Source organism: Monodon monoceros, unplaced genomic scaffold, assembly GCF_005190385.1.
Source record: "Monodon monoceros isolate NGI ecotype Baffin Bay Population unplaced genomic scaffold, NGI_Narwhal_1 Super_Scaffold_16, whole genome shotgun sequence".
Classification (NCBI taxonomy): Eukaryota; Metazoa; Chordata; class Mammalia; order Artiodactyla; family Monodontidae; genus Monodon; species Monodon monoceros.
The window spans coordinates 44,431,588-44,441,529 of NW_021703772.1; the positions used below are offsets into that span (position 1 = coordinate 44,431,588).

At 37.0% G+C, this 9,942-nt stretch overlaps 1 protein-coding gene across 2 annotated transcripts in view; it reads right to left on the reverse strand.

Moving 5' to 3' along the window:
* ANKAR (ankyrin and armadillo repeat containing) overlaps positions 1-9,942 on the reverse strand; it is an 82,065-nt gene that overhangs the window by 50,537 nt on the left and 21,586 nt on the right. For both annotated transcript variants that reach the window (XM_029225682.1, XM_029225681.1), the window contains 4 exons: positions 8,553-8,754; positions 5,564-5,772; positions 2,857-2,961; positions 1,268-1,509 (listed from right to left, as the gene is read on the reverse strand). In XM_029225682.1, the coding sequence (XP_029081515.1) occupies positions 1,268-1,509; positions 2,857-2,961; positions 5,564-5,772; positions 8,553-8,754 (758 nt within the window). The remainder of the gene's footprint in view (positions 1-1,267; positions 1,510-2,856; positions 2,962-5,563; positions 5,773-8,552; positions 8,755-9,942) is intronic.

Genomic DNA, 9,942 nt, shown 5'->3' on the forward strand with positions numbered 1-9,942 from the left:
GAATTTGGGGCAAAAGTATTGCACTTGACAAAAAGGGTATATTTTATAATGCTAAATGACTCAGTCCATAATGAAGAAGTGTCACCTGACAAAAACTATAAAAATAAACTTATTTATAAATATCTTTAAAAGATCTTACCTAAAATATTAATAGACATAATAAGGTGGGTTTTATTTGAAAAACTACAGCATGGCAAAGATTGCTGGGTGTTCACAAAAAAAAAATTTTTTTTTTCTTCTAATTCTTTCTAGTACACAAATAGACTACATTTAACAGCCAGAATAGAAATAGCCAAGATGGCACTATTTCTGTTAATATCTTCTCATAAACAACAAGAAGCAACCACATCCCCCAGAGCTAAATAAGCAGTTGACCTGTCTTCCATGTTGTCCCAGGTGATAGTTTTACCAGATAATTTTGTTGAGAAACAGTTTTCCCTTGGTCTCTTGCACTCCTACCAGTATTGGGAGTGTATCAAGATTCTAACAGCTCTTTTACCTGGGCCATTTTTCAGGATTTTTATGTAGCTATCTTTTTTTTTTTTTTTTGACTGAGAAATAAATCTTCATTTGTTTTTAGCATTGATATTTGGGAGATATTACCACAATATCATCTAGGCTATCCTAGATGATACCACCTCCTTATGTAACATAAACTCCTCCCCAGACCTTGCCAAACTGGAGCTAGCAAGATTTTATGTGTCACTTCCTTGAATTACTGTTCACTTCATTTGCCTGTGGTTTTTCTCATTATAATGCCATTACCCCATGATGTGGGCCCTAGAAGCGGTACATGTGCAAGTACAACTTTTACTCATATCCTAATGCTGTTTATCACTTACTGGATCTTGGCTCATCCTGCTATCATTCTTGAAAGGTGTGGTAACGTCTACCGCCAGGCAAAGAATAGGCTTGCTTACTGGTTGCTACCAAAGTGATAGGTTTCTTAAGCTCAGCGTTCCTCAGATTTGACACAAACCCAATGTGCAGGTATGATCTACCTGGGCCCACTCTGTTGCCTTGTGAGACTTCAGGACAGGGAAAACAGACAACCCTTTGCTGTGCTTGCTCTGGTACTATCTTGCTCTTGTCTAATTTTGGCACTCATGGGATTGTGGCAGGTTTTCTCTTTGCCATCCTCATTAAGATTGGAGCTCTTCCCTGAGAGTTTATGAGGGCCACTGCATAATGAAATGGGTATGTATCTTTCTAGCTTCTATATGAGAGAATTAGTCAGTCAAAATGATGTTCTATGAAAAGAGCTTACATATTTGGCAATAACATCCTTGTTTTCAAGTTGAGCAATATCATATAGAATGACAGCACACCGAGACTGTAGTTCAGGTTCATCAGAAACCAGTAGGTTGATCAAAGCTGGAATAGCTCCTGCTTCTACTAGAGCATGCACTATCTTTGCACGGGTTGAGATATTACTCAATAACCCAACTGTTTTGCACTGTAATTTTATTTTGGAACCTTTTAATAGATTGATTAAGGCAGGAATGGTGCCTGCAATGAAAAGATCAAGAAAAAGCATGAATTGTTTGTAACTATTTGTAGTCAATTTATCATGGTAAGATTTAAATAATGTTTATGGGCATTGCCATATAAACAGCAAATAATTCTGTAAAATATTTATAAAATTATCATTTGAAACTACGCAAATGTACTTTTCTTTCTTTTCTATAGTGTAGGCGGCTCTCATTGTTTACACATTTGATTTTCACATAGCACACAATCATACATTTCATATTGGTGATACTAAGTCACCGCTGAAACATTGAATTTTGACTTAAGATCATTGATATATAAATGATTTGAGCTACCATATGGTAGAGTTCAGTTTTGGTTACTGCATCAACTTTGTGTGGCAGTTATTTATATAATTATTTGAGCATTTTATTATGTTTTACCCATGCTTTATACAATCAACTGAAAAATGAAAAGTGCTGAATCTAGTATAAAGCAGTCTTAGCCTCATTAATTACAGTTTGTTCAAAGATGAAAATCATTGGGCGTGGTGAAAATAGAAAATATGGCTTCAGTTGGATGCTTGTTACTTTAGTTCAATGTGAAGGAAAAACATTAAAGAGCACACATGACATGCTGGAAATATCAGGTATAATTAGGGATGTATATATGTATTTAGCTACCTTAAGTGAAACCTCCATCATGACTTGTTTATCCGTGGTTCACTTTTTTTGGACAAAGAGCTTTTTGTACATGTTTTTAGGAACATATTAGGGGACTACCTATGATAAATTTTTCATTCATTCAACAAATATTTATGAAGCATCTCATTTGTGCCCAATATTCACATTAGAGTAATGGCTACCATAATGGATAGTATAGACAGAATATTTCCATCATTTCAGAAAGTTATAATGGGAAGTGCTATTCTCAGAACAATCCTGTGAGGTAGTAACTATTTTATTAATGAGGAAATTAGGCAGAGAGTAAGCAATTAGCCTAAGTTCTAAATGTAGAGCTAGTTACAAACCCAGGCCTGACACTGCAACTGCTATTTTTACAAATAAAGTGTACCAATACAGAATAGGGATAATTTTTAAGTGAAAGTAAACATAAGGATAGTATGATGAAGTAATGTAATATAATTTTTAAGTTTGTAAACTTTTAGAGAAATGAGATTTATATAGTTTTTTGATCCTGTGCAGCTTCCACTTGGAATATAAAATATAAGGTTTACAGGTAAAGGAAATGATCTTAGAAAAATAGAAAGTTAAAATCAACTAAAAAGTTTTCTCCATAATTAAAAATACATTTTAAAGTGACTGACTGAATAAATCCCTACATAAAATAGCATAAGCAAAAGATAGTTAATAGATTTTACATCACCTGCATCCAAAATACATTTCCAGTATTCATCATTTGCTAAGCAGATTACTTCTAAAGACATGACAGCCATCATCCTTCGTTTATAGCTTTCACACTGCAACATTTCTGGTAAGTTTTCAACAGAAAAATACACATTGTAATTTCATAAGAGGTAATGGAATGATTGATTCTGTTTCTGTACAGGCCAAGTGAAGCCATGAGTTGAGGTCACCAACATCACCACCAACTGCATTCATTAAATTCCCCTCTGTGCATGTGAGGTGCTTAAACGGATTGAACACCTATGTTCTTTGAAGTTTAGAGTCTATATAATTAGTATTAAAAAACTCTGAAATTTTTTATCTTTGGTCTGAATGACTTAGATTGGTTGGAAAATAGTATACCTCTCTCTTGCCTGATATCAGTTGTTGAATAAAATCTGAGCATGGGTTTTCAAGGACAGCAAAGTAAACTACATTACTGTCAATAAAATTTTAATATCCATTAAAGCTTTATACATTTCCTGAGTATGAAGAAGATACTTTTAAAAAATCTTGAATGAACTTATACTCCAGACAGGAAATAATACAAATATACATGATTCTAAACAATATCTCTGGTTCAAGCAAAACCACATAGAAATATCTTTGCTCATCTCTTTTTACCCAGCCCCTATAACAACAAATCTGGTCCTGACTCCTACCTAGCTGGTTCACTCCATGGTACTCTCTTTTAAAATTCAGCTTCCACTCCAAGACCTAATCCCGGGGAGTTCTAATAAACTCTAATTCTTCTTTTACTCATAGTGGAAATGGGTAGTGTGAGGAGAAAGAGCTATTATAGGGCACGAAGCAAAGAAGCAGTGGCCAGACGCTCATGGTTACGGTTGTGTTCATGTCATTATCAGGACTTCCCAACAATCGCTGTAGGAAGGAGTGGCTGTCAAGAATTTTTTGTGCCATTAGGCTGTTACTGTTAGGGGCCAGAAGGTCCTACCACTGCATTTCAAATGTGTTAGCCTTTATCAAAAGCAGCAGGATAGTCTTCTTAGTTACCTCTCAAAAGACTAAGATATAATGATATATATGCATACAAATAAACACTGAAAACCCCATCCAGTATCTCTTGGACTGATATACTTGGAATGTGTTCCCAGCACCCAGTAAATTCCAAAATCAGGTATTGAGCCAGTTTTGAAACTAGTTACTCAGACTTTGTGCATCAGTAGGTTGAAAATCTTAAATATTTATTTATCTTATCCCATCCTAAAACGAGTTGTTGAGAGAAATGTCAGTTCTCATTCTCCAATTCGTTTAATTTTTCCTTTAGTTTTATTAAAGTAATATATGCTCATGATTCAGAGTTAAATGTTACTAAAAAGCCTACAGCAAAATATAACGGTTCTTTACCCCACCCTCTCCACTTTTCTGAATTTCTCTCTCCAGATAGTGCCACTTTGGACTCTTTCCCTATACCTTCTGTGATTTACATATCTCCACATTTCTGAATATTTACACACAGTTACCTTTGGCTATATCAATTTTAGACATCATTGACTTCATGTCATGATAAATAGGAAACTAGCTCTTTCAACACTGCTCTGCCATTTCCTCTGCTCCCCTACTTCTCTATATTTATAGTTTTTAAATGAAAATTCAACACTTACATTATAATGCCTATACAGGTATTATTCACACCTAAGTACTGCAGTGTACTACCTTGTGTCTCCTTACTTTTGCTTTTCCTGGAGGTAATAATTTCCTTAGTTTATTTCATCTGCTTAGTTTTCTTTGTACCTATTGGTTATTCCTCCCACACTTTCCTTTTGGTCTGGGTACACAGTTTCCATTCTGGGACTTCCCTTTGCTGTCATCTTTGAAAGTCCCTTTGCTTTTCTCTTGGGTCAGATTCCCAGTTTCCTGTTAGTTGGGGAGAATCCCCGCTTTAGATCTTTAGGTCTTTCCTGGTTAGCCTCTGCAGAGAGCACTCCTGACTGGCACTGCCAGTTCTCCAGCCAGCCTATTAGGGATTTATGGTGTGAATCTAAGACGTTCTCAGCTTTCCCAGAGTTGGCTTGGAATGATTCCTCTGGTCTGCTACGTCCTAAGACTTGCCTGTCTGTTTTCAATATTTTATTGCTTTTTCCTGTTTTCTCTCCAATGCTTGTTTGCTGCTATTTAATCTCTACATAATTTTAGTAGGGTCTTGAGAGGGAGTAAAATTAGATGTGTACATTCAGTTGGCCAGTAACTCTTACCTTTATAATATTTCTGGCTAGATTGAATATAAATTGGGGGAGAAAACCTCAAATAGAATTTTTCACAAAACATTATCAAAATATGAGGAAAGATGTTGCTGAATCTGTCTCTAAAATTAGGATGTGAGGAATGAATTGGAAGGAATCTTATATTTTCCACTCAAACTTTATTTCCTACCTCTTTTTTTTTTTTTTAATGGAGCCGAGGATGGCTGGACTTTTGGAGAAGGTTGGAAAATAAAAATAAATATAATTGTGTGAAATATCATCTGGGTTATTATTCTTTTATTTTAATTTAGAAATAAAACTACTTTTACACACACAAAAATAGTCCAGTATTATTTGTATTTCTGATTTTAACTCAGAATATGATGCATGCTTTACTTTGTTTTATTTCAGAATAAGTACCAATAATTAAACTGAATAATGATCAGAACATTTATTTATAGAGATTATGTGTTCTGTACTCACCTACTAAAGTTTTCCAAACTGGGAGTTCAGGAATATTTAACTCTATTACATGCTTGAGAACTTCCGTGTGAAAGGTTAGCACTGCTAAATGAATTATATTATTTCCTTTAATATCTGTTTTTCTCCAGTTAGCTCCAAGAGAAAGTAGGTACTGAATAGTGTCCAGTGCTCCTGAAGTGGCAGCAAGTAACAGTGGAGTACACTGATTCCTAAAAATCAAGGAATATGTCATAATAATTGAGCACACACATAGTGTCAAATTTACTTCTTGTAAAACTATCCAAATGGCTGTTGGAGGAAGTCTGATTTATACATCATCTTCTCTTCCTTACATAGTGTTGTTCTGTATATTCCACATGTCAGTAGATTTGCCCCCCTTGCCTTGGCTACCCCTACCCTCCCTCCCAACTCGATTATCATGCATTACAATTTGTTTGGAAGTTGATAATGTACAGAGTTCTTAGACTATCCTATCTCATTGGCTCCCTACAATTCTATGAGTGAAGGAAAAAGCAAGGCAAGTATTATCAGCCCGTTTTACAAATGATGAAACTGAGGCTCAGGTAGTGCTCCAGCCCATTTCTTTTTTTAATTATTATTATTTTTTAACATCTTTATTGAAGTGCTTTACAATGGTGTGTTAGTTTCTGCTTTATAACACAGTGAATCAGCTATACATTTACATATATCCCCATATCTCCTCCCTCTTGCATCTCCCTCCCACCCTCCCTATCCCACCCCTCTAGGTGGTCACAAAGCACCAAGCTGATCTCCCTGTGCTATGCAGTTGCTAACCCATTCTTTACAATTCATGTCCACTTCTCAAATCCCAGCTTCCTCAGTGTGGCAGAAACTAACAGTTTTTCTCAAAAACCCACCATCTGCTTTTTAGATGGTGAAGAGTTTTTGGTTGGGCACATGGTAGTCCAGCCAAATGCTACATTTCCTACCTCCTCGTATAGGTAGGTATGGCCACATGACTGAGTCTGGCCTGTGTGGTGTTAGTAGAAGTTACCTGGGCAATTCCCTAAAGAGAAAGGGAGTGTGCCATTACTTTTCCTCTCTCTTTCTTCTCATGGCTAGAATGCAGGCATAATAATGAAAGCAGGAGTTGCCATTTTGTACCAGGATATGGAAACCACATGTGAAGAAGCAACAAGAGGACGTCTGGGTCTCTCATATTGCCAAGCCATTATGCCAGCCCTCGAACACCAACCCAGACTTCATGAAAAAGAACTACGTTTATCTTTTTTAAAACTACAGATATTTGGGGCTAGCTTTGTCACGGCAACTTCAACTGTATCTTAACTAACAGGTCTACTGACTAGCAATGTGACCTTAAGCAACTTGGGTTACTTTCTTGTCGGTAAAATTATGAGAGTAACAAAAATCAGCTGACAGTTTTGGTGTAAGGGATGAATAAGGTGCTTATTAGCACAGTCTTCATACATAGTCCCCCTGCCTTTTTTCACCATATCACATTGCCTCAAACATTACTTTTATGTTTTATCCTTATACCCATGCCTTCTTCTCTTCATGAAGCCCCTTTCTCTTGCTGCCTGTCCTTGAACGCTCACCAATATCCAGCTGGCCCCAAGCTTCTCCTCTTTTTCCTGGGCCCGGGGGAAACTCATCCTTTATGAGTAAACATCTCTTCATTTTCTCCCTTTTCTATTCTAACAGGAGAGTTCTCCTCCTGTTCCTGTCTTTCGCCTACTCAGTGGTAGGAATAAAGATAACTCCGACTTCTAACACCATCACTTTGATATTCCTCACTTGAAAAATATGTTAGCAAGTTATATTATGACCCTTTCCAGTTCCACACTGCCACAGCCCCATGCCAAGTGGGTCCTCTTCCGCCAGCCTAGCTCATGTATCGGCTGCCTCGCCAACATGCCTCCTTCTATTCAGCACCCATGCTAACTACCATCTGTGTCCTGATCTCTCAGGTCCTTGTCATACCTTCATTTGTGCTCCACATTCATACGCACCAGCCTGGTCACACTCCTCATTGGCTCCACATAGATCTCAACCTTGGTAATTGTCTTCTCTACGAATCCTTTGCTTCCTCCTTAAGTTCACAGATAGCTTCTTACTTCTACCTCTGATTTTCAATTGTTTGACCTTTTACAATCCATGCAGTCTTTTAGCTCCCTTCTGCTCAAAGACACATTGTCAAAATATGACAGAACTAGGAACTGAACTCAGGTCTCCACATTCCATGGCTCTTTCCAGAATCCATTTGCCAGACAATCTATTAGCCAGAGACCCTGGTTTCCCGAAAGCTTTTCCACACACATCTTTGCCCCAACCTAGGGAGGATTTATTTCTACACTGAATAATAATCGGCAAGTTATTTGAAGAGCCAAAAATATCTGAAACTATGCCTAAACCAAAATAATGACCTGGTATTTAGATTACTAGCCAAGAATGTATCCTCAGGAGAAGGTTTACCTCCACCCTAAAGGTTGCTAAGCTGTGAAACAGAACACCGTTTGGGATGTTTCCCTATTGCAAAGTTATTTTCTTTTTTTTAATGTCTTTCTATTCTGGATACCACTAGATATTTCTCCGACTGTCCAATGTCTATCCACCTTGGCCTGGAGCCCTCAGGCTGCCTCCTGGTTGTATAAGGTCCAATTTAGGACAACTTTCTCCTCCCTTGTCTCATGCTTCCTCCAGGACACTAAGTATCAGTAGTTAACCTGATAAACTAATCTGTAGAACCACACCTTCGGGAAAAGGTTAGGAAAAACTTCCTAGGGCTTACTCCTTATTCTTCCAGAAAATATGCATAGGTTAATAGAAGTTCCCATTTTTATAAATTCTAAAGGTAAGTGGTAGGAGAAGACAGTGACTAGAAAGGACAGCAGAGTAAGCCCAACATAGCCTTTCAAATCAATCATAACAACCAGTCCTTTTAGTGTCAGTGTTTGGGGCAAGCCATGAAAGCAGAAATTTATATTTTTACAAATGCTTAGTAACTTACTCAGCTGTTGCCTCAGCTTCTAGTAAACTAGGATCCTTCCTACAGAGAACAATTATGATGCAGATATTGTCATAGAAAGCAGCAAAGTGAATTGGCATCCAGCCTCTTTTTTCAGAAAGTGTGTAATCAGCTTTGAAATAAAGTAGACAGGTGGTTGTTTCCAATGAGCAAGCCTGTGCTGCCAGGTGTAGAGGTGTTGGACCTAGAATGGATGGACAATTACTTCAATGGTCAAAGAGCTAACATTTCTGAAAACACGCCTTTTTAATGTCCGACCACAGAGCTTAGTATTGTGATATAAAAGCTCCAAGAAGATCACTAAAAGGATTTACTTAGGCAACTCCATACTTCTTTATTTAACTCAGGATGTCTGACCATTAAAAATAAATACTTCTTCATAAGAAGAATAAATAACACTGAAAATATTAAATATTTGAAAAATTAAGTCAATGTATAAAAGTCATAAAATAAACTATTTCTTGTTTAAGTTATTTTCCATTTTATTCAAATGTTTTGTAGTAGGAGAAAAGGTTCTTTAAAATTGAAAAAAATATGCTCATGAAAGGCTTCTATGTCACTAAATCCAGTGGGTGTTTTTCAAGCCTCATCTTACTTCTCAAGTTGAACACTTCTTCCATTTTAAAAAGGTTTCTTCCCTTGGCTTTTGTGATATGAGACACTCTTATTTTTCTCCAACATCTCTGGATACTTATCTGCAGTCTCCTTTGGGACCTTTTCATTGTCCTGATATCTAAATGAGCCTTAAGACTTTTATCTTCTCAATGGTTTCATTTACGATCTATAAGTTGATGGCACCCAGTATTATGTCTCTAGGTCTGATTTCTTCCCCAAGCTCCAGATCTACCATCTCACTAGGCATCTCCACACACCACTTCAAACTTATCATATTCAAAATTGAACTCCTATCTTTTCCTCCAAACCTGATCCTCTTTCATCACTCCCTAATTCAGTGAAGGATATCATCATCCAGACAGTTCTACAAACCAGAAACCTGAAAGACTCCTCATTTCATCTTCATAACCAGTCCCCATCACCAAGTCTAAATATCTCTAGAACGTAACCTTTACTGCCATCACCACCCTACTTAAGGCCATAATCATCTCCAAACTGATATCCCCACCTTGTTCTTGCCCTTCCCAATCCACTTTTTCAAAATGTAAATCTGATCTTTTTACCTCCTTGTTTAAAACTCTTTAGTGACTTCTTGAGGCCACCTGATCATTAGTACAGGAAAAGGATGCACTGGCTCCAACTTAACCTGAACCATCCCCCCTCCAAAAAGGAAAAGGAAGGAAAGAAGGAAGTAAGGAAGGAAGGAAGAAAAAGAAAGAAAGAAAGAAAGAAAGAAAGAAAGAAAGAAAGAAAGAAA